The sequence below is a fragment of the Callionymus lyra genome, chromosome 2 (assembly GCF_982586985.1).
Source record: "Callionymus lyra chromosome 2, fCalLyr1.hap1.1, whole genome shotgun sequence".
Classification (NCBI taxonomy): domain Eukaryota; kingdom Metazoa; phylum Chordata; class Actinopteri; order Syngnathiformes; family Callionymidae; genus Callionymus; species Callionymus lyra.
Genome location: NC_141819.1, coordinates 27,895,873 through 27,920,361, shown reverse-complemented (window position 1 = coordinate 27,920,361; position 24,489 = coordinate 27,895,873). Strand labels below are relative to the sequence as shown.

Genomic DNA, 24,489 nt, shown 5'->3' with positions numbered 1-24,489 from the left:
CTCATACGTCACGTTCCGTTAAAGACGCGCAGCTAACCATGTTAGCGGGGTGTACCATCTCAGTGACAGCAGGGGGGGGGCGTGTCAGTGTACGACAACGTACAGCTGTATAAAATACTGAACTTTCAGGGTTTCGATAGATAATTATCACAACAAATATTTCTTACCTTTACTAAATACCTTATGTAGTTGTTTTATTTAAAAACGTTTTTACAAGAGCTTTTTATCGTACTCCCCCACTATTGGACTATTGGAGTGATCCACCTCTGTACTCTAGTCTAGTCAGACTTGATCCGTGAGGTAAGTCCAATATTCTGTTTAATAAGTTCAAACTTCTTTTTTCTTCTTTTTCTCACGCGTTTTTTACTTAATCATTGCAACTTGTATCGTAATCTCACAATAATGAACACAAAAATAAAACGAACATTTGTAAATTGTTTATTAAGATTGAGAAGTTCTGATAGTTGCCAGCTCGTTACGACACGCCCGTGAAAGTTACCGTCAATTATTTTTTTTGCTTGCTGTTTAACACCAACATTTTACATTTAAATGTTTTATTTATAAATGAAAATCTCAAATTTGTAAATATTTGCTATTGATTAATTATCAACTGTTCTTGTTCTCATTTTATTTTGATTTTTTTTTTGGAAAATTGCTGTATTTGCTGTAGATAATTGAAAAAGGCTATTATAAAGTTCTACCTAACCTAACCTAACCTAACCTAACTGGCGTTAATATCGGATGGAAAGATGACGTCATCATCTGCTTCATGACCTCGACTTCATTAATCATTACTTTTTTTTTCAAGACCTTATTTTGCTCTCCTGGTCCCCACATGTGACACTCTCTCCTCCAGACTCCAGAGACATGGACAAGAAGCTGGTGATCATCGACACTGACTGCGGGATAGATGATGCTCAGGCGCTGCTGTTGGCCCTGGGGGCCCCAAACATCCAGATCCTGGCTGTCACCTGTGTGTTTGGAAACGCCGAGGTGGACAATGTTTGCCAGAATGTTCTGAAGGTGTTCTCCGTCTGCGAGCGTCAGGGGGTGAGTTTCCCGAACCATCAAAGTAGAATCAATAATATGGATTGAGAATAATAACTTTGCATGGACTGCAGAAGAAATATGAATCCAACAACTTGAATGATCTCATGCGGCTCCAACAGTCTGGATGGATTTATGTTAGTTAAGAGCAGTTTAACAATAAATACATAGTGGGAAGAGAAAACCAGCGATATCAGATTTTCCTTCTGTGAATCTTGGGCAGGACTTAACTTCTTTATCACCTGAAGAAAGTTAACAGCTCACTAAACCTAAAAAGAAAACAAAAACATACCTGTTTAAAAGTTTGATTTTGGACAAATTGTTTCAGGTTTGAAGATGTATCTTTGCGCTTGAAACATCTTAAAACACTTTTATTTGTTCAGGCTTTTCCTTGATTTTATGGAACTCCTGTGTTGTTCTCAGAATTATCTTGATCTTTTAAGTATATATTTTATTGAATATTGTTTTGATTGTTTAAGCGCTTTGTGACCCTGGTCTGGAAAAGTGCTATATTAATACAAATTACTTACTTACTTGTGTATTTTTTCATTTGCATTTACTTTTTTTTAATTTTCTATACGTATTTTTTATTTTAATCTTTGCTTCGGTAATTCTACAAAAACGTTTTTTTGACAGAAATCACATGTTAAATATTAACAAAAACGTTCAAGAGAACAGAGGACATTACTCCAGAGAATGCAGGTCAATTGATATATTATTATTTGATATTTATATTGGGCCGTGCATTTCACACATAGGCCTTCAGTGGCGCACGATTGAATGAATCCACCTCTGAATCACTACTTTAAGGTTCTTTATACACCACAGGGATCTGAGCGTGAACTGTTATAGATCAATAAGAGGTTTATCTTCAAATGAATATCATTGCATTATATCAAAATATCACTCCCACTACAGTCCGTTTGGTTTCCATGGCCACGACACACACGCTCTGCATCGGACATGAACGTGTCACGTGTCACTAAATGATGCAAAGGCTTTTCTAGACACAAATCATTGACAGGTGTGTCAAAAAGTAAATGGAATGTGAGTTTATAAACAACTCAGTGGAGAGACGTTGGTTAACAGATGACACGTCAATCATTTATAGTCACACAAAACTGAATCGGTGACGACAATGTTCGCCTCAAGGACCTTCGATAGCTGCGAGTAAAACGCATCGACAACTTCACCTCGTGGCGTGACTCATATAAGAAATACATTTAATTAAATAAAACGTACAAGAAAAGAGACAGTTCTAGTGAGAAAGTTGCATGCTGGGACAGAGCAGCATTATAAGAGGAGACAGTAAATCAATCAAGTACAAATATCATTTAGCAGTTCAATATTTATCCAGGTAAATGCGGTTTCCTTCAGGCATCAAGTGACAGTTGAACAGACTAAAAATTTTTTTTTTAAACGACAGATCCCTGTGTTCCGAGGAGCCGAGGGTCCTCTGGTCGGGGCTTTCGACATCGCAAGAGACCACTTTGGGACAGATGGACTCGGTGACGTGATCCAAGACCGAGATCCTGAGTGGAAGGAGAAGATCCAGAGAGAGCACGCTGCCATCGCCATGATCCGACTGGTGTCCGAACATGAGAAGCAGGTGATCAGAGTCGCTGCAACATTTTCCAATACATTTTAATGAAGGACCCTAAAAGATAACCAGAGATAGAAAAAGATCACAGTCACTTGTGGTTTCTGTGACACGTCTGATGCCTCGTTCTGAAAACAATCTTTTCTTTGGTCCCGCAGGTGTCCCTGGTGGCTCTTGGACCTCTAACAAATCTAGCACTGGCCCTGAGACTGGACCCTGGTTTCCCCGAGAAGCTCAAAGACCTGGTCATCATGGGTGGAAACATCGAAGGTGAACAATCCATCCTGGTTATTCCTCAGCTTTATAAATCATTTTTTGAACGGTGTGTCCTCCAGGGAAGGGAAATGTCACGCCTTGTGCCGAATTCAACTTTGCAACTGACCCAGAATCAGCATATGTTGTGCTGGAGGAGTTCCTCTGTCCTACGTCTGTGATCTCCATGGAGTTCTGCTGCAGAAACAGTTTGCCTTGGGTGAGAGTGTTACCCTTGTGTGTCATTGTGTCCACCAGGAGTCTGGTTTAATCATTTTTTATCTTTTCAGGACTTCTTTGAGGAGTTGGTGAATCAAGACTTTCCTGCTGCCCGCTTCATGAAGACCATCACGTCCAAATGCTGGGCCTACTCCAAAGAGCACCTGAAGGACAAGAGAGACATTTACTTCGGACCCGGCTTCGTCTCCTACGATTCGTACGCGGTGGCCTACTGCGTCGACCCCAGCCTGGTGACGGAGGCCATCGAGTGTCCGGTCCGTGTGGAGCTGCAGGGATCCATCTGTCGGGGCATGATGGTGGTGGATCGGCTCAATGGGCTGAAGAAGACACATCCCGTCTCGGTCCTGACCAAGTGTGATGTTGGGAGGTTCAGCCAGCTGCTGCTCGGGTCAGTCAGACAGCCCAAGAAGTAGATGACTTCCAGTCAGAGAAGGAATTTTCTCTCTCTCCTCGCTCTCTCTCTATTTCTCTTTGTTCTTGTTCTCATTTTATTTTGATTATTTTTCATGAAAAATTGCTGTATTTGCTGTAGATAATTTGAAAAAAAAAAATCCCAAGAGACTTCCTGAGGGATCAATACATTTCTACCTAACCTAACCTATGACAACTCTGATTTTCATAATAAACCTTTTACATCTAGTCCAGCATGTTTATTTCACACCAATACACCCCGACTGTGAACACGTTATTAATCATCTTCATTTTGGCCAAGAGTTCCAGATAAAAGGTCATGTCATGAAACGGTCAGCAGGGGGCGCAAACATCGACCCAGATCGACGAACTGATTAATAAACTGAGAGGAAAAAAGAACAGGGTGTGACTCAAACCGGCCATTTATCGTCACAAGGTGCAATTATAGTTTTGATCCTCCCCACATTCTCCCAGCATTCCTTTGACGTTTCCGACGAGTTCCCCGTGAAGGAAAAACATGAGGATTTCATTTTCATTCTGCAAATACTTTCGATCAGTTGGGAGAGGAAAGTTTAGTTCAGTTTCCAAAAAGTCACACTACAAAACCTGTAAAGTTCCATTCAATTAATGAAAAAAATTCAACAAATGTTCTGCTGAAATCCTTTATTTGAATTTTGTTGACGAACGGAGGCGATGTATAACCTCAAACTTAAATAGTCACATGACCAATTTATCCTCAAAAGAAGTTGGATCTGGGAAACAAATGTTTAATCCTGGGATACAGAATACAGATAAATCCCTTCTGCCAAACAAAAGTGCATTGATTCTCAATGTGGATCATTATTATCATGTAGAAAAAGATGACCGTCAACCTGAATATTCTCTTTAAATAAATGATGTAGAACGCAACGCAGTCCTCTTAGACGCCTCTGACTTTAATACTGAACTTTTGCGATTCTATAGCAGGACTTTCTTACTTAAATCTCCACTTGCTCCTGTTAAAACATCCCAACAAAAGAGCAGGTTTAAATAAAAACAAGAGATTTTAACAGGAGCAACTTTTTTTTTGACGAAACATTTGTATTCAACCAAACATGATTCTGGAAAAGGGCGATTTAACTGCCATTGTCGGGCGAACTGGGCCAGGGCTCCGAGCTCCTCCTGCTGAGGGTGGGCCGCCACATGTTCCAGGGGTTGTAGGTCCGGCTCATCTCGTTGGAGGCTGTCGGGGACGAGGTGGGACTGTTGACCAGTTCGGGCAGAGTGTTGGAGCTTGTGGTGGGAGGGTAAGAGTGCAAGGTGGAGTCTGCACTCGACCAGATGGAGCTGCCAAACGTGGAGCTGGTGGGGGACCAGGGATTGTGGGCGTTCCCGAGGAGTGACTGGAAAAACAAGAGGAGGGAGAGAGAGCGTGAGTGGCGGCGAGGAAAGGAAAGCGTGGCGACAGAAGAGGGTCTCACTGTGGTCGGGACGGTGGGGGAGTTGGAGCTGCTGGGCCAGGAGTGCTGAGGGTCGCTGCTGCTGCTGCTGCTGGGGTTGTTGTCCCAGATGGATGAAGACACGCTGGGGAACTCAGGGGGCCAGCTCTGTTGGGGCTCCGGGGACTTCGAGAGGTTCATCCCACTGAACACTAAACCATAAACTGTTAACACAAATCTCAGACGTAACACTTTTGGCAGCATATTAGTGGGGCCCCGTTTATTGTGGGGGTTACTTTTTGTACCCTCCCCGGCATTGAAGAAAAAAACTAGTGACCATATTAATTTGTTTAAACATGTTTAACAGATACAACAATGTTTATTTGAAATTGCAAACTCAACATTGCCAGCCTTCTCAGTGACTGTGACATGGACAGCTCCCATGATGCTTTGCCGCCCAGCCAACTAATCACAGGTGACAAGGAGACATGGATGTATTGTATGTAATTTAAATACAGTGTTGTCACTAAATAGAGCAGTGTGTAGAAGGGCATCATGGGAGTTCATGTATTTGTTGGCACCATAAGTAAGGTGGGAGTGGTAATTAGGGTCTCCCACTTAGTTCTGAAACAAACTCCGTGAAACAGAAAGAGGATGAACTGCAATGTGGTGAGTGACCTCTGTATTGAAATTACAATTCTTGCCTTTGATCCAACAATCCAGAATCTACTTCAGATCATAAAACATTGATCGGAGCCACTTCACATCTAAATGAAAACCAATGAGTATATTGTTCACAGCTGTGATGTTACCTCCACTCAGGTTGAAGGAGTTGTTGGGTCCAAACGCAGAGAAGGAGTTGGCCGAGTGGAAGTTTGGACTAGGGACCGTGTCCATAGAACCCCCCCAGGGTCCAGAACTGTGAAAGAGTATTAGGTATTTAAAATGTTCCAGGTTGTGTTACAATGTTGTGGGGTTTTACCTTTCGGAACTGTCGCTCTCCACTGAGGTCATGTGTGCCAGGTTCTTCATGTAGCCTTCGGTCTTAGGTCCAGATCCACCTGTTGAACCAAGATGTCGCTTAGAAACTATCGATACCAGTCGTTTTACTTGTCGTTTACGTCGGTGAATCCTGGTCGTCACATGAAAACGTTGTGGTTTACCTGGACTCTTGTCATAACCAGCAGCCACAGCGGCAAAGGTCAGGTTCGCACTCTTTCCCGGGAGCGCTGCAGACGAGGTCACTTTACTTCCTGGTGCTTTCTTCTGGATGAAGTCACTGAAAAGACCATTGGATTAGTGTGTGCTCCGGAGTTGACGGACAAAGTTATGGTGGACACCTGCTGCTGTTGAGCACGCTGCTGTAGCTTCCTCGGGACAGAAGGATGGGGGAAGTGGGGGGAGGGGAGGAGGTCCCCACTGGACTTTTGAGGAAAGAATCTGCTTTTAATGTCTGCAGGGAGATCTGCTGGAGACTGTCTGCTTCTGGTAATAATAAATACGTTTTTAAAAACAGAGGTTCAGAGGATCATTCACGCTGGGATACTTACGGACACTGTTTTGGGAAATTGGGATGTCCCACTCTGGAGGGGCGAAGTCTTTCTCACCCTCCGAGCTGCTGCTTTGACTCAGTTCTTGGACAGAGCTGCTTGACAACAGTTTGAAGAAAGAGCTGCGTCCTTCTTCCACCTTAGTCTCCTCTGAAACAGACGTACAGGAGACGCATGTTTAATGAATGAGGTGTTTCCAAGTCCCTGCTTCATCTGACCCGTTTTCTTTTCATCATAGTTGTGATGAAAGTATCAAAGTGTGACTCACGTCTCGGTTTGGGCACTGGTCTGCTCTTTGGGATGTTGGAGAGAGGATGAAGTGCTTTGGATGTGAAGCTCTTTCTCTGTTTGGTCTCCAGTGGTGTGACATAAGGCAGCTCCAGACAACTGAGGACGACAAGTCGCTGATTAAACTGATCCATTTATGTAACTTTGCGAACTGAACGTGAGGAAATACCTGGATTTTTCTGCTTGGTTTTCTTTCTTTGTGGCTCCTTGTTTTTTAGGTTTGGGTTTGGGAATGATGTTTGCCGTTTCTTCATTTACTTTATCGAGGATAACAGTCTTGCCTTTCTTCTTGACTGGCTCCTGCAGTGGTGAGTGTTGCACAAGCAAACATTCAGAACAATAATGAATACCTTACAAGAAGTTGACATTAATAATACACTGATCATGTTCAAACCTCTTTGATGTTGGCCTCCATGTCTGGGTTGGACGTCTCTGTGGTGGTGGACGAGCTGTCGTCATTATCAACCAGGGTGTCTTTCAACTCGCCCCCCTGACTCTTTGCCGAGGACTTTTTCTCCTTCTCTTCCTTCTTCTTCTGGGCTTTTGTTTTAGCTCGTACTTTCCCTTTGGATTCCGCCGCTACACAAAATCAAAAACAATCCCCGTTAGGATTAAATTCAAGTTGTAAATACGAGCAAGTCTCTACCTTTATTGTTCGAGCTCTGCTCCTGTAGAGCCTCTGGTCTCTGGGCATCTGGACGGTCCACATCGTTGTCCATGGTTTCGACCAGGTTGTCATAGTCTCCAGTGTCAGAGGTCCTGGTGGAGAGGGATGGTGCCGCTAAACTTTGGCTCTGGGGTTCAGTTTTGTTGGACCGAGCTTTCCTGTTGGTGAGCTGGCAGCCTGCAGACGCAGAGTCCTGCCCCGAGTTTGAGCTCAAGCCTCCTTTTGACGGCTGGGAGGATGAAGGCATAGATGACCGGCCGGGGCCGGCCCGCAACCTTCTCTCCTGGTGGTCGGAGTCTGTCTGTCGGTTGCTCTGCTTGCTTCCTCCCCGCGCTGCACCGTTACTAGACGGGTATGGATTTCTGTGGTTCTGATTAGGGTCACTGGAAATTCACGAAACAAGTACATTAAAGCCTTGAAGCCCTCATGCCAACACATGGTACTTTGGTTGGCTCCAACATAGGCGAGCAAAAAAACATTTTACCTAAATTTCATCTATCAATCCATTTATTTATTTATACTCGCATTCTTTGTAAGCTCTACTGGAATATGATGTATTAAATGAATAGTGTAATTAAGATACACCTAAATGAGACTCAATACAGCAGGTGACTGACACGCTTTCCATGACTTACATTGCATCACTTTGATTTTGCACAATGTCCCTAAGATTAAATGGTCTCCCCGTCTCCATGGAAGAGTTGGACTCGGCAGACAATCGTCTCTTGAAGAGCTCCCATATGCTCTGAGCTTCCAGGTAGGCCGTGGTGATGACCAAGAGAAACATGGAGCTGAAAATACAGCGACACTCAGAACTCCAGCTGGGCAACATGTGAGGTGGCGCAGACAAGACGTTACCTCATGATGAGAGACACAAAGAGGTACAGCTCCAGCTCCCAGCTCGGCCTGGGCAGTGTCCCTGCACACGCCGCCAACATGTGGTAGGGTAAGGAGGCGTTGAGCACAAACACAAACTGTGAGCCTCCCAATGTCACCAGCTTAAGCTCCCGGATAACTCGAGAGGACGTGAAGTCAGGTGTAAACCTGCGATGAGAAAATGTCGACAGTAAAATGAAGCGTTCTCAGATTACAGGTGCTTTTACAGATCTAAAAATGGGTAGTAATCGAGTGACACGTGTTAAGCATGCTCACCTCAACACTGTGTGTTATACACGTTACTGAACAGTCAACAGTGTGTACAACCCAAAAACACAACATATTGTTTGTTTTTAATCCTCTAAAATAACATTTTAAATCTTGTTTTAATCAAAAAAAAAACTGATTTGATAGAAGGACATGACAACAGGTTGATTGGTGCAAACAAGTAATAAAGTACATTTGAAATGTTTGTATAAAAACGACCTAAACATATGTCAAATCAGTTAAAAGCCTAATTTAAAAACTTTTTTTTTCTGTCTTCCCCAGTGTTGGCATAGGGGGGGGGTATCATTGAAGTAACAACTAGACTGTTCTCCTACAGGTGTGACAAAATATAGAAAATCAATGTTGTCAAAATGATTGTTGCTCAGTAAGTAGTCACTTTATTCAACAGTCAATTTAGAGAAGAATGAGAATCGAACATGAATCATGGTTGTATTTAGTGAGACAGTTACTACATGTTAGCCAGGTTAAAGTGAGATGAGGAAAAGAGCGTCATATGATCCACGTTGAGACAGAGAAGCAATTCATGATCCAACTCCAAACGCCTCCACTGAAGTATTAATAGATGGTGGCTGATGAGAAAAACACAACACAAACTAGGCTCACTCACAGAATGATGAGGTCTTTCGAAGTGTTTGGTTTCAGTGCAAACTCCTGGCAGTTGAGAACTTTGAATCCGTATCCCTCGCAGGGCAGCCCATTGATTTCAGCCGATCGGACGGTGATTGGTAGCAGCCCTGTGTTTTCCACCTTGAAGGCTCTTTTGAGAGTATAGTTCGGCTCCTTGGTTTTTGTCTCTGTGATGAAAAATAATTGATTCAAAAAGAGCATTATAATTGGATATTTCAAACTCAATGCCATAATATAATACGATATGTCAAAAACAGTGTTAGTTGAACTGCATGTTGGTCGACTCTGAGCAGCTTGAACAAGACACTCACTGTCGGTGCAGTCTCTCAGCAGAGCCTCCGTCATCTTAAACCTCAGAGAGCTCCCCAGACCAGGAGACTTCCCAGCCACTTTCAGGGTCTCTGTTGTCCCTCGACCGTGAAGCATGATGGCGTCAATCACGGTCAGATTATTTCTAACGGGATATATAAAAATTGAAAGGTTATTTTGTTTTGTTTTTAGAAAAGTAGTTAAAAAACTTTCCTCAATGTTTGGAGGAGTTTAAACCAGTACCTGATGATGAGTAAGGAGGAGACGCTGTGGTTGCTTGTGGGGGTAAATCTGACATTGAAAGACTTGATTTCTCCTGGCAGCAGGAGCAAGTTGTAGACATAAGGTCTCGTGGATCCTTCAACAAACCCGCTGCTCTTCATTATGTTCGTCTGTTGACAAAGGTGCTGCTGGTTAGACAGAAACAAGTTCCACATGCATGCAGCAACTCTTCAAGCAACTTCATTTCTCCCAGCACTCACCTGATTTCGGTGTACTTTAAACTCTAATGTATTTGTGTCAATATTTATGTTAGACAAGTTCCCTAAAGGCAGCCTAAAAAAAAAAAGAAGAAGAAATTCGTTATTAATTTGCATGTTTTTGCCTGACAGAATTCTAACTCATTAATGCTGAACAGATCCTCACCGGTCAGCAAGTTTTCCAGAAAAGATGGAGGGGTTTGGGAGGAGGGCCAAGGGAAGAACTTGGACATAGACCGGGACATCAGCAGGGTTCTGCAGCGTCACCTCTTCATCCTGTCCAGACACAGAAAGTTGACGAGTGACGGATGCATAACACCTTCAATCATCCCCGCGTGAGTGCACACAGACCGAAGAGCCGTTTGTGTTGGTCAGAGGGAATGTAATGCGTTGTGAAGAGTTGACCAAAGAGGGCCAGGTCAGTTGAGCAGTAACTTTTGCTTGCACATTTTTCTGGAGGTCAGTGTTGACCTCAAATGTGGCATCGATCCTACAGAGAGAGAGAGAGAGAGAGAGACACGGTTAAAAACTCCAAAACTTGTCACCAGAAATGATTTCAAGAAAACGTACCTATGGCCCGATCGCTCGTTTAAATCTTTCCATCGCCTGACAAGTTTCTGGTGAAGATCAACATCTGAATCCCAAATGTCTTCTTGTAGCACCATGCCATGGGGCTTGGACTCAGCTGGAGACAGAAAAAAACATTTCTTTTTGCTTGTTCCCAGAAACAATCATGTCATTTACAGCCACACTTACACCTCAGCACAAATGGCAGACCCACATAACAGTGATCACCACATCGAAGGCTGGCATCAAAATATATATTGGCCACCTGAATTAGAAAAGAACATTTGCAATGTGTTAAAACTCAGCGAGGACAACTGACAACCCGAGATAAGCCAGACCTTGGATTTTCTTCTTGGCTCCAGCTCGTCTTTGTTGTTGCGCAGCCTCTTGTAATAGAAGCAAATGTCTTCAGTCAGAGAACGGATCTGCTGCAGCCGAACTTTCTGAGTAAAAGTGCTTTGGATGCTGAAGCTTTGGTGAACGACCTTCCCCTGAAGAGCAAAAGCAGTCATAGAATCACGCATTAGCAAGAAAATAACTAAAATTACAAGCAAACAACAATACACTATTTTCTCATTTGAAATTGACTATCGTAGTGATTTTTTAAGATTACAAAACTAAAACATGCTGACACAATCTCATTTTTAAAGGTCATAGTCATGGGCTGATGAGGTCTCATGGAAAACCATTGTAGGGAAGAAACTGTAAGTGATACACAGTATCTTTCTTTTGAAAGGTCACTAGATGGCACTATGGTCTTTGGCTCTAATATACTAATTAAAGGAAACCTGGTAATATTTTCAAACGTATAGTAATATAATAAAGTAATAAAATATTCACAGGTTTCCTTTAATTGGTAGATTAGAGCCAAAGACCATAAAGCATAGAGTGCCATCTAGGGACCTCTATTGATGTAGACATTGCACCATGACACAGTGTCTTAACTACACAGCTGTATCGTGAAGCCTCATCATTAGTCATTTGTATGTTGCAGAAAATAAAACTTTGAGGAAGCTTTTAAGGAGTTTGAAGATGACATGTTTTAGAATCATGTTTACATTCTATAACTTCATAGCACATTTTAATGGTATTTTATGATTTGTTAATGATGAAACATTTGACATTTGACTTTAGTGTCTGAGAGTTTTTCACTTGGAATGTTTAGCTACTTTAAACCAAAGAAAAACCTACATAATTTCACTGTACAGCAATAAGTGTTGCACCAAATATGAGCTTTCTTTTTTTTTTTATCTCAACAGAATTATTTACTCTAATGATTGTATTCTTCATTTTAATGTGAACTCAAAAAGTATTATGTTAAAAAAACAAAATGCGTGTCTGGAAAGGACTATTTTTTATACTATAATACTTATGTATTTGAGTCAAGGTACAATTCCTTAATGAAACAAATTATTATCTAAAATATCTGTGATAACAGAAAATTATTAAGACTGTTAAACTCAAGATATAGTTATGCTTGAACGAGTCTAAACACAAGAAAATAAACTTACAGGAAACGAAGGAGGCAACAGGATCTGTTTGGGGGAACTGGTTAATGTTCCGACCGCTATAAGAGCTTTCACTGGTATGGTTAGTATCTGTGGAAGAGTTGCAGTTTGTTAGAAATAGACTTTTGAAGAGAAAATGTACAAAAGAAAATGTAGACACCTCATAGTCGGTTGTCAAGTGTACAGCTCCATCGTACATGCCCTCCAGTGATTTGGAAACCAGCGTGACTCGGAATGCAGCGTAATAACCAGAGGCCAGTATTACCTGAAGAGACAACATTTCATCGTATGAAGCTTCATGTAGTCTGTTTTAAAGCAGTACAATGGTCCTTTATGTTACGTCAGACTTCCAGCTGTGATTGGCAATAAGTGGAATAGCATGTTCAACACTTTCTATGAAGGTTTACGTTCCTGTATAAAACATGTAAAGACATCAAAATATATTGACAAGACTTTATAGATTGATGTCATGACTGTTATCATCATATGTAAACATATGAGGTTCATCAAGTATTCTAAGTGGTGGACTCAGTTTTTTATACTTCTTTTTGACTTCATCCCAAAGTTAGAGTAATGTTTGAAAGAAGAAAACTGAAGTCCAGGGAAAGCATATTATAACTATTCTGACTTAATCTAGTTTTTCATCTTTACTTTCAGGTATCAAATAACACTACTTCATAGAATGACTCGAGTGTTTTGAGTCTCAATAATATATACATGTTATTACATGCAACACTTTATTCTGGTGATTTACAATTTTACCATCTTTCAAAGAAACATATTTAATTTAAAATAAAAAAGTTGACTTGCAGCTATTAAAGTCCATTTTCATATGATGGCAACTTGTATATACATTATAAATTTTAATAAATGTGCCGATAATTAATTATACATCAGGCCTTAATATGTGTACCTGTGTATAAGTGCAGGTCTAAGACATTGACAATGAGGGTCCAACTAAAATATAACTCTCAAGAGAAAGACAAAAAGTGAAGAGACCAGGTATGTAGTGTGAGATATGTCTCCAAGGTGGTTAATTATGGGCTTGTTCACAAGCCATACATATTTTGGTTGTTAGCGTCGTGTTGTTCAGCCGGCCACACCTTGACAAATGCATATCAGGATCAAAACTAGACAGAACTATAACATAAAAACAAGGGTAAAAGCCAACAATGATACAAAGAAAATGAAGAGATCCAATGAGGCGACGCCTTTCAAGGCAAACCAGAATTTCAAAGACATGAGTCCAGTGCCCACACAAGCTTAACATTGAAACCCTCATGAGAAAATACTACATTGTATGCTTTTGTAATGAATCATGCAACAATAGCAGCGTCACAGGGACAACACCCAATAGATGAAACATCAGACATTCAGCTGGCACAATACCAGTTGGTATTCTGTTCATTCAGTCCTAATTGTTGGACTTATGTTCTATTGCCAAAAAATAAACTCCTAAGCAATCTAAAGCCATCCCCTTGTTTTTTACTTGAGTGTGAGATTTACAAAAAAAAGCGACTGTCAAACCGTTATGGGCCTCTTTTTTTTTAAGTCGATTTTTAATGCCAGTTAATATGATACTTGTGGTTTGTAGTCTCAACACACTATCTCGCTCATTCCGAGTGACTGAGTTAGTCGTCACAGAAAATGAAATGGTGTGATGTTGCGTCACCAGATACAATACATACAGTAACTTCTCACCTTTTTTTGATTAGAGGCTGAACTGTTCTGCAGGTCCCTCAGGCGACCCTGAGCAATTGTTGAGTTTCCTTTCTCCGTCTTTACCAGTTCCATACTGAGACTGTCTCCAGTCACCAACCAGGACTTGATTTCCAGCTAATAATTTGAAACAGAACACCAAAGAGTCATTCATTTTGGAAAAGTCTTAAAAGGCTTCAAAGGTGGTGAGGTCATGGAACAAGGGAGTCTCATTTAAATTAAATGTTCTTAAATTGACCAAGATTCAATTTTTTGTGCTGGATAATTTGTTTAATTGGCTGCAAGAAAAATACCCCATGTAAAGGTTGAAGCAACATTTTTTAGTCTTGATTTTTTTAAGATAACATTTTCACTGAACAGTTAAAAATACGTAGCAACGTCTGCTACAAACACAAAAAACTAAATGTAACATAACTGTACATTTAAAAAGAACAATAGGGTCTTTAGTAGTGTCTTATTTGTATGCCTCACGTGACAGAACTGCGATTGAATGCTCATTGCCATAGTCGAAACAAGACTTTTCTCACCTCTATGGGGTTACTGTTGAACACCACAAATATGATGCTGCTGGTGTCGGTTGCGCTGCGAACCCCAAAGTCCAGCAGGTTTTCTTTAAGACTGGGGGGCAGCACTACAGGCTGTAAGACAACATATTTATTCTTAGAATACTACTCGAGCAAATGTGCGTGGTGCAAGGAATCATTTAATAATCCATATAAACGCCCGATTATATAGAGCCTAAAGGTTTAGTGAAAACATAGTTATAACGAAAGAGGCCTCACATGTCACTAGTTGAGGAAGTACGAGATCTGTTATCAAGTCACAATCATTGAACAGTAGGCGTTATGACAGAAATAGGCAGGTCGCTTCTTTTTTTTTTTTTTCAACCCCAATTTGAAGTTCAGGAAAAGGAAGTTAGAATGATGACTTACAATCATCAACAATTCTCTCACAATGTAATGTGCCTCTATAGGCTTCACCTGCATTTGCATTTATGTTTGTACCTCCAAAAAGCCGGTATAAGCTCGAACTGGCAGGTGGAACTTGGAGGCGTTTGTGATGAGCAGGATATTGCTATCTATGTGAATGGAGGGTCTCACTGGCCGGAAAAGGAGGGAAAAGATGAAGATGGACTTGTGTGGAGGAATGACGATGGGCACACTGAAGTTCTGCACCTGAAATAATTGTTTGGACATCAGATACAAACATTTTGGAGCAAGCATTATCGTGTGTATTCTCATTAGAACTCACTTTGAACATTGTTTTTGCCTCCTCTGGCAGGGACACCTCATGCACCCGGATGGCAAAGTTGAAGGCATTTGTGAGAAATATTGCCCTCTCCACTGGGTCAACCGGGCTGTCCCTGATGTGAAACAATGTGGCTGTGTGGTCAAAGCCCAGGTAGCTAACAGAATAAGTAGAAAGCCCATTAGCTTCATAATCAAAAAGGAAAAGACATATTTGGGTTAATATTAAGGGGCTAAATCTAACCCTTCTAAAACGTCTGCCTGGTATGGAATTTCAAGCTTTGAGTAGCTCTTTTCCTTCGCTTTGACAGTTATTTTTCCCAAAAACTGATCAGGTCTTCTCGCCTTAGAAGCTGAAATTATAAGAAAAATGTGAAGATCTTGGAAAACATTGAAAGCTAAAGCTGTGCCTCAAATGACTGACAGTTTGTTCTGAACTAAATACAAAAAGATGTGCGGTTAAGATTAACTCAAGCTCAAGCATACATTTGCTACATCAAGATTACGATTTTTTTGTGTGTGCACGTGCTTCTCATGTTCACAGGAAGCCGAAGTGGGCTTTGCGTTTGTGTCCCACCACACACTTGAGTCTCTTCTGCATTCAAAACTAACTCAAACTTAGGTTATTTTAAAACCATTTTAATTCACTAATTTATTCAATGATGACCTCCAATTAATTATTAAAAAAAAGAAATATATAACATAAACATTATGCTTGGTTAATCTTTAGAAGGAAATTGCTTGCTTAGACCATTAAATGACATTTTGTTACAGATTAAACGTTGACAATGATTTGCTGATGCAACTGTTCAGAATAAATGGTTCAGAATCAAGTATTCTTAAAAGACACCATCAACACATGAAACATATCAAATATTCTAAGCACAGTACAGACTGTTGAGGGAAACTGAAGTTTCCAGAGTAAACCCATGCAAGCATTGAGAGAACATACAAACTCAACACAAAAAAGGATAAAACTTGATAAAAATTAAAAAAAAACTCACCATCAAAGCTTATACTTGCAACTTTGGTATATCTACTCTCTCCAGCTTTGAGCGTTACTGCTTTGAAATCTATAGTAACTGCTTCATTAGATGGTGTTGTGCGTACACTCTGCAGGATAAAGGAAAGTCAAGATGGTGGTTAGGATGACATGTTGGTTCAACGACAGCATTTAACAAGACACCTACTGTAATTGGAACATCTTTTGCTCCTGAGTTTAAGAGGTGGAGGTTCAGTTGTTTGGGTCGATCTGAATCAACGTAACCAACCATTAGTAAAGACAAGAATTTAGAACTCAACTGAACAGCTGCAAACCTTGTGACCGCAGTGTACCAAAGTCCAGCATCTCAGTGGAAGAGTAAATACCAGGAGCTGGAAAAAAAAAAAGAAGAAGAAAATGAAGCTGAAGCGTGAGAGTATGTTGTGGTAGAAAAGGTTGGAAAGCACACCTGATGTGACCTCCACTTCGACTGGAAGGATAATGAACTGGTCTTCATTGGGAGCATTTGTTTTGATCCTGATGAAAGCCGTGTGGTTGTCAACGTCTCTCGACGAGAAGCTGGCTCTCATTACTCCTTTTGTCTCAAATGGCGGTATCTCCTAAATATAAATCACCATGAGCCACATTTGCTGGGCTAACTTGACAAGAAAATAATTCTGAATTCCAGACACACCCATAATTTCCTAGTTCCTCCTTGTTGGCCAGTGGGAAGCTCAAGATGTAGATCTCCACCACTTGAGTACATTTCTACTACCTGGAGATTAGATGTTTAAACAGTGATTCATTAAATCAACAACTAGAAATAAAAGGCAACCAATTACCTGCAGAGGTTCACTGAAAGGGTTGTGGATATTTATTAAAGGCGAGAAACTGCTGTTGACAGGAACTCGTGCCCCAATAAAAGGCCGGAGTCTGTAAGGATTTGGGATGCCCACCCCGAAAACCTGAAACAGGCAGAGCAACAATGTCATTTATTTTCCCCCAGCATATGCAAAATAAATTATTTGAATACCTGGTATGTAAACACTCCATGATGTGATGTATTAATAAATAAAGTGTTTTCAACATTCCCAACAACACGGGCCAGGAAAACTACATCAAACGACGTGTTTCCTCCAGGTGGAATTATCTGTGAGGCAGAAGACGAGGTTAACCGGCTGAACAGCTGTCATTTTAAGACCTTTAGATTCCCTCTTTGGCACTTGACCTTTGCTACACACAAGTTAGGCTATTACCATGCTGCTCAATTTTCAAGTGTCTAACAAAACCTGACAAACAAGACCAAAGCATATCAGCTACACTTATTTACAGCATCACAAGAAATAAATATTTATTTGCATAAGGTCGATGGCAGAAAGATCCTAAAAACAAGCAGGTCTGCATGACCACATCCACTACTTGGTCATTTGGTCAACATGAATGTAATATCCCATACCCAAGACACACCTAGATTCTACCCGTCTGCAAACTAAAAAAGTTTAAGTTATGATTAACCAGGCTTTGGAGTCATTAGTCATTTCTTTCATTGCTGGCTCATACAGAGATTTGTTGAAAGATGGCAAAGATACTTTATCGGAAAAATAAAAGCTGCAAATGAACTGATCCTTTGTTAAAACAAGACGGGCAAGAAGGATCATGTCAAAGAAAGAAAAATAAACATACATACCCTATTCTGGAAAAAGGAGGCGTGAAAATGTGCCGTCGTTGCAGATATTGATATCAAACTAATTTCTTCTGAACTAGGATTATGTAAATAAACTTTCTCCATTTTTGGCATTCCAACGGGCCTGAAAAAAAAAAAGGTGGGGACGTCACAATAAAGCTAGGGCCATGTTCAAACAGATTACAATTAGTTGACGTCTTAAAAGTTACAAGGTAAAGCTTAAGATCCACAGAACTAAGACAAAATATCCGTTTAGATTCTCTCAACCAGCTCAGTTTGATACAAACATCTACAGATCAAAGCCAACTGTGCTCTACTTACAAGTTAATAGCCAGGAATTTATTTTTTAAAGAGATTCCCAGTACTTCCCTAATGAAAACTCTTGAAATTTAAGTAGCACGCTTGACCTTCTGAATAACCTTTATTATCAGTCAAGTGTAGTGAAGTGCCTCAAAATCATGATTATCAGTGGTCAATAAATATTACACTGAACATTTTGGATGATTATCTTTGTCGGATAGAGCTTTCTGTTGGCTTCCTGTTGAGAATCATGGTGTCATATTTTAGGGAACCATCTACCGTACACCACGATGTGGAACTACAATAACCTCTGCTCTAAATGAATACACGTCATCTTCATTGACGATGCTCTTTACACGTTTGTGACAAGCCTAAAGGCTGCTTCTATGCGTTAAAGATCTGTCGCTCAGCTTTAACTGAAGACACATGCAGATAACAGATCACATACTTCTTTAATACATCTTAGATTGTGCAGATTTACTGGACTAATCCTGCATGTTTTTCATTTCCTGTGAAGTCTAGAAAGAAGGATTCTCAAGGTCTCATCTCAGGGCTCACTCACACATTCCAAGCCAATAAGTAAATTGTTTGGGAATGAGGAACAAGAAGGTGGTTTGCTGCAGCGAGTGAAATTGGTACAGAACTGAGTCTGAACACTTGGCAGCGACACAGGCGCATAGATTGTAAATGGGTGTATTCCTCCCGTCAAGCGAGGAATGTGCTCGGATAAGTGACTTCAGATAATAATGGTGCAGGCACTGGCTTTTAGATATACAGTTTACAGAATCCGTTTTATTCTTTTAAGAGAAAATCATTCAACTTGATGAATGACCAAAATAGAAACGACTTCCCATCCCAGGGTGAAAGATTAATCGGAAAAGGCTTTTTCATTTAAAAGAACACCAACTATTGCAACCTGGGTTAGATCCCCCTTCTTAACTCAAAATACATTATATACAACTTTGCAAACTAAAACCGATAGTCGCAAATGTGCTTCAGTGAAATTACAATGTTGTCTATCGTTCATCAAAAGAAATTAAATCTGTGAAATAGCACATCAACATCGTAAACAGACCCCACACCACTCAGAAACTTTACCATAGATCTTGAGTTATATAAACATGTCATTTGTAGTTTCACTTGTTAGAAATAATAGCAATACTACAGTGAATTGGGACCTTCTTTTACAATCCTACATCAAACTCCCTCTTCTCCTGCAGTGGTGGTCCAATATCCTGTCAAAATGTTTTGTTGCAGCATTGTTTCATGAGCATCTTAAACCATAGTTGTGATTCCAAGATCTGATTTTAATTTGCCTTATGCATTTGATGGCTTTTTTGTCATCTTATTTTTTGCTCAAGAAAAGTGTGCACATCTTCCAAGTTTGGTAACATAGTGTACAATTTATACAGGAATTGTAGGTATAAAGTTAAATATGTTAAATTAGATCAATAAATATTAGGTCAAATAATCACATTCACAATGTTTAATTGACATTGTAGGAATTTAAAATGCTTTTACTTTATGGAACAAGATGTTTTTTTGGAAGGTGGGGTATATGTGGGATGTAAAGTACATTTAAATTAACACAGTTTGACAGGACACTTTTCTATAAGCTTTACTGTTCAAGCAAATAGAACATTCATTCAGGGCCCACTTTTCCCCTCCATTAACATTTACTTAATGTTCAAATTAAACTAAAAATGAAGATAAAACAAAAGAGAATTAAGTTACTCACTGTTCATGAAAGTCCAACATTGGAGGTTCAAAACGTATAGGTCGGCAGTTCCCTCTTTGCGGGGAAGTGCTACGAGAGAGAAGAAAGTGTGACAGGAGGAAAAAGAAGCAACAGACGCGACAAGCATCCATGTTTAGGCACATTTCACATGAATACAAGTTGAAGCATATAGAAAAAGAGGCTCCGATTGGTGGCCAGGTTGAGTTAATAATGGATTAGGGCAGCAACAAAACCACTCCCCCAAAAAATAGATCACAAAATTGCCAGCCATCAACATCCAAAATAAGGTCGACCTTTAGAAAAGAAAAGAAAAATGTGTCGTTTTCCTGCCGTCTCCTTGTCAACAAGGCTTCTCTCGCGGTTCTTGTAAACCTAAGTTGCTCCTAGCTAGGTGAGGACAAATGTGTATACTGACCAAACCAGTTTGACAACAGGCGTATTCGACAATAGAAAAGGACGCCCCTGTAGAAAGGATTCCTTGTTTGCCAGTTCATAATCAGCACAAGTAGGGAAGAAGAGACTTTATGTCAATCCTATGCAAGCAAAGGTTCAATAATTAAGTCGTATGTTGACACATCGAAACATTTGTCAAGAACTGAATATTCTACAATTTGCTTACCATATAGTTAAGTAGTTTAGTTTTCAAAACACTGCTCATATTTAACCAAGATTTACCTACGCAACACATCCAACCTTGAGTTCAAGAACAAATAAACTTGTCAATTTCTCTCAATTACAGCCAGCTTGCATTTTCAAGGCAACAATGGCTTAAGCTATATGCTCTGGTAGCTATACCCCCCCCCCCTAAAGATGGATGGATTTCAAATTTTCCATCTCCTGAGGCAACCTGTAATCTACACCACAAACGCACACAGGCCATGTTCCTCTAGGATTATCAGTGATCAACGTTGTATCCTCACTTGTCCAATTCATAAGACAAACACACAAAAAACCCTGTGGGACCATCACCTTAGATGGTACTTGGCTGTGAATACTGAGCAGTCTTTTACTTGATGCAGCAGAGCTGATGTGTGTGACCTGTAATTGGAGTAGCACTGGCAAATGAATTGGGAGGTGGTATAGGTGGTGGTAGTTAAGGGGGGTTGACTTGCCCTTCTATGACAGATCGACTAATGTCCAACAGACGGGATTGGCTGAAACAGAACTCATGAATAATGGGTCAACAACATGTTAATAACCCCTCGAGGAATGATTAGCCAAGTAAGGAGAAGATGAGGCAAAAAGGAAAACCTCTAGACAAGCAGAAGACACAAACAAATACATTTCAACCGACAGAACTCTACCAGGGCCGTGCAGAGAGGGAGTGGCTATGTCTGCGCATGATAACCACACTTTTATGGGTTGTGGCATATAGTGCACAAAGTGCAAGCCTCTCTAAGAAGCCATGCAAGATAACAAAGGGCAAATTATAATGTAATTTGATATATGGTGACAGCATTTAATTAATTTAATTCATCAACTTGTGTTTGAAAAATGGTTGAATGGATGCAGTAATGTTGTTTTGATGGTAATGAAAATGTGTTTCATATCATTAAAAAAAAAAACCTCAGCTCTTTGTAAAAGTAATGACAGAAACCACAAACTTCATCAAAATACAATTGAACAGTTAAGATATTTAGACTGTTTACAGAAGAGACATAACCATACACAGGGTCTGCAGAGAGAACAACGATATTTCTGCAGCCTTTTCAGTTTTATGTTTGTGGTGTGTAACATGATAAATATCAGTTTCATTTTCAAGTGCCGTCATGTACTGAAGAAACTCACCTTTGTTGATAAAAACTAAAATCAATGTCAGACTCAGCCTGAAATTAAAGAGCAAAAGCACCATTATTGTTTTGAGTTTTCAAGAAAGTGTGTGGGGAGCAGCCAAACTTGACTAGCAACTCACCTGTAAAAGGCCTCCCTCGCCAAAATGAAGAACTTCTAGGATTGTGTCTGACTGAATGAACGCTGCAAAAGAAGGATAACATAAGATAAGGACATTCTAATGTGAAGGGGCCTCCTAAAACAGTCAATAAGGGAAAAAATGAAAGCTTAAGAATACTTTTAGTTTCATGTCTGTAGGCAAGTCAAGCCATATGATATACAGGATGGTGTTTGGATAGTGGCAAATTATAGTGTTCATTATGTTTCACTTTCAATTTACAATATTTAAAGGTCTTACAAACTTAAGCATTCATTTTAAACTTGAAAAAGTGAATTCAATTTTCATGTACATGAAAATTGCATTCATATGCGGCTCCCTGCTCAAATCAAAGTGAATGGCAACCTTTAACTTGATGACAAATATTCCATGTAGGGAAACTATGATGACTGTTGTCAATTATTTTTTATTCTAATGTTCAAATAGAACTTGTAAACAGTGAAGATTGAGGTTACTTTTGCTCCCAGTTGTGTCCAGAAGTTTTGTTCTATTTACTAGTGCATTTAGTATACATGTTGTCCATGTGATTAGTTGCAATGTTATTTATGTTGTGGTTAATTTGATGTAATTAAAAGTGAGACACGGAGAAAAAAGAAGCACTTCACAGGTCCTAGATAAAATACCCTTTAAGGACATAGCTCACAAAGATACAGATCTCAGCTGAATAGCCGTTTTGATTTATTATTAACCATAAAAGGCGAACACTGACATTATTTATATTGGTTTTATAATAGGTCTGCTGGCCATGTAGTTAGAAGACAAGTAAACCAAAGAAGAAGGCACAGGTTATTCTTTTTCCAATAACTCATGTGTCACATCTCCAAGTGTGTGGAAAGTAAAAGAGAAAAGACAACGGGAAAGAAAGATAATATAAGGCTGTATAAGGGGGAGTTTTTCAGTTGATACATCCTGGTACGTTTTTCCATTGAAAAACTTGTTTACAAACGTCTCTAACGTTCTCCCCCAACATATTCTTTGGCAACAATGATGGCATGAGGAAAAAAGGAATACCTTTCTTACCAAATCCTCCTTAAATAAAGGACAGTTTCTTGATATGACAGGTCTTCATATCTGTTTTGTTTATGACTAAGTCGAACCCTATCTTTATTACCATATCCACTTAATAAAGGACAGTTTCTTGATACGACAGGTCTTGCATATCTTGTTTTGTTTATGACTAAGTCCACCCTGCAGTGGTAAGACTGTGTGACCTGACAGTTAGTGGTCAACATGACAGGCAACCGTCCCTCGTATGTGGGGCTTGACTCTGCCAGACTCTACCCCAGTGTCAACACAACCAGCCACGTTTACAGACACCAAAATATTTGTATCCTTCTACAATATGAGCCTAAAGGCTGACGATAATGGTTTCACTATCACCATGGAGATAGATTAGCTTCTTTTAATGGCAGCTTATGTCCCTGTGTTAGCATGAATGCTAACAGCTCTTCTATGTACCAGTTGCTGTTTGGTCAGTTAGCCGAACCCAAGTTAGCATGAAGGGAATGACAACATCACAAACCTACACTCTAACGTCAACCAGAGCGTTAAAGGAAACGTAATGCCGAGAGAAAGAACATGAGAAAACGTGTAAAAACAGTCACAGCAGCAGCAGGACACGAATAACAGTGTCATTTTATAAATAAAAGTGGAAGCAGAGCAGCATTTGTGTGAGTTGTTAGCGAGTTAGCTGTGATTAAGTTGGCCCTGTGGAAGGTAACACTTAAAGGAAGTTAGCGCTAGCATAGCTAGCCCCGAGTTACAAACCTTGCTTATTCGCCCGCGTCGTGTTTATAAAAACAATAAATAAAATCCTCAATAGTCCCAGACACGTTCTTCCGTCGGCGGAGAGAGGGTGGCGAGCAGCCCGCACTCTCTCGAGGCTCGCCATGTCTCTTGTCTTCTCTGTGTTAAACTAAAATACGAGCGAGTGGGAGGACATGCCAGTGGAACCCTCGGCTGACTCTGTCAATCATATCAGAGAGAGGGAGCTGCTGACTGCTCGACTCAAACTGCTCTTCTTCTTCTTCTTCTTCTTCTTCTCCCCTACTTCTTCTTCTTCTTCCGTTAAATGCGTGACGTTCCACGAGTCTACTCACTCCACATACACACACACACACACACACAGAGGCGCGGTGTGTTACCGCTGCCTACAGCTGCGGAGTGAGCATGACTCGATCACCTGACCGACTCTTCTCAACTTAAAAGTTTACCATGCAAAATAAAATTTTTTTAAAAAGGCAACACACTTCAGCTGTTTTATTCTTTATATAACCGCAGTCTCCCCTCTAACTATTAATTGCCCTTGACTGCCTTATTCTCTTTTATTCCTTTGTTGTCCCTAATCTACTTTATTAGGAGACACATTTTGTCAGGTCATTCTCCTCGGCCTACGTAAGAAAAACAAGTCATCATGAAGCTATTTTAAATGTCTTTGATTCATCTGAAAAACATCTGACACGTTCAAGGTCAGACAAACAGAAACTGACGGCAGTTTTTTTTTTTCCATAGTCATCACTGCTCGCTCAATATCATGCCTGGATTTCAAAAGAGCAGAATGAAGAAGAAAAAGGTTCTCATCATTCATTTAAACAACCCACAATCTCAGCGTTAAATCTATCCATTAAGATGAGCAAAGCTGATCCAAGCTGTCTTGAACTAACCCCCCCCCCTGCCCAAAACTTCCATTTCCTATTGATAAACAAAAAGCCAAAACGTAATACCTACAACCTTTTCTATTGTCA

General features: G+C 40.3%; 2 protein-coding genes across 2 annotated transcripts; one reads left to right on the top strand and one right to left on the bottom strand.

The window, feature by feature from the left end:
* The first annotated feature begins 170 nt into the window (after positions 1-170).
* Positions 171-3,778, top strand: LOC148086354 (inosine-uridine preferring nucleoside hydrolase). The gene is made up of 6 exons (XM_087784445.1): positions 171-300; positions 857-1,050; positions 2,474-2,656; positions 2,806-2,917; positions 2,983-3,119; positions 3,190-3,778. The coding sequence occupies exons 2-6, from the start codon at positions 868-870 to the stop codon at positions 3,550-3,552; spliced, it is 978 nt and encodes a 325-aa protein (XP_087640571.1). The 5' UTR covers positions 171-300; positions 857-867; the 3' UTR covers positions 3,553-3,778.
* A 420-nt stretch (positions 3,779-4,198) lies between these two features.
* On the bottom strand, positions 4,199-24,018 carry tmem131 (transmembrane protein 131). Its single transcript, XM_087784437.1, has 41 exons — positions 23,513-24,018; positions 21,710-21,771; positions 21,586-21,623; positions 19,798-19,866; positions 17,763-17,883; positions 17,109-17,225; positions 16,918-17,040; positions 16,770-16,850; positions 16,545-16,695; positions 16,411-16,467; positions 16,284-16,345; positions 16,098-16,206; positions 15,338-15,446; positions 15,098-15,251; positions 14,851-15,021; positions 14,374-14,484; positions 13,829-13,963; positions 12,288-12,392; positions 12,131-12,217; positions 10,958-11,110; positions 10,809-10,884; positions 10,623-10,737; positions 10,404-10,542; positions 10,219-10,328; positions 10,056-10,128; positions 9,817-9,965; positions 9,576-9,718; positions 9,245-9,431; positions 8,332-8,517; positions 8,109-8,264; positions 7,453-7,856; positions 7,201-7,385; positions 6,976-7,106; positions 6,787-6,905; positions 6,519-6,668; positions 6,309-6,453; positions 6,132-6,247; positions 5,951-6,029; positions 5,781-5,887; positions 5,011-5,180; positions 4,199-4,932 (listed from the first exon to the last, which is right to left on the bottom strand). Exons 1-41 carry the CDS (start codon positions 23,634-23,636, stop codon positions 4,666-4,668), a joined length of 5,346 nt encoding a protein of 1,781 aa, XP_087640563.1. The 5' UTR covers positions 23,637-24,018; the 3' UTR covers positions 4,199-4,665.
* Between the last annotated feature and the right edge of the window lie 471 nt (positions 24,019-24,489).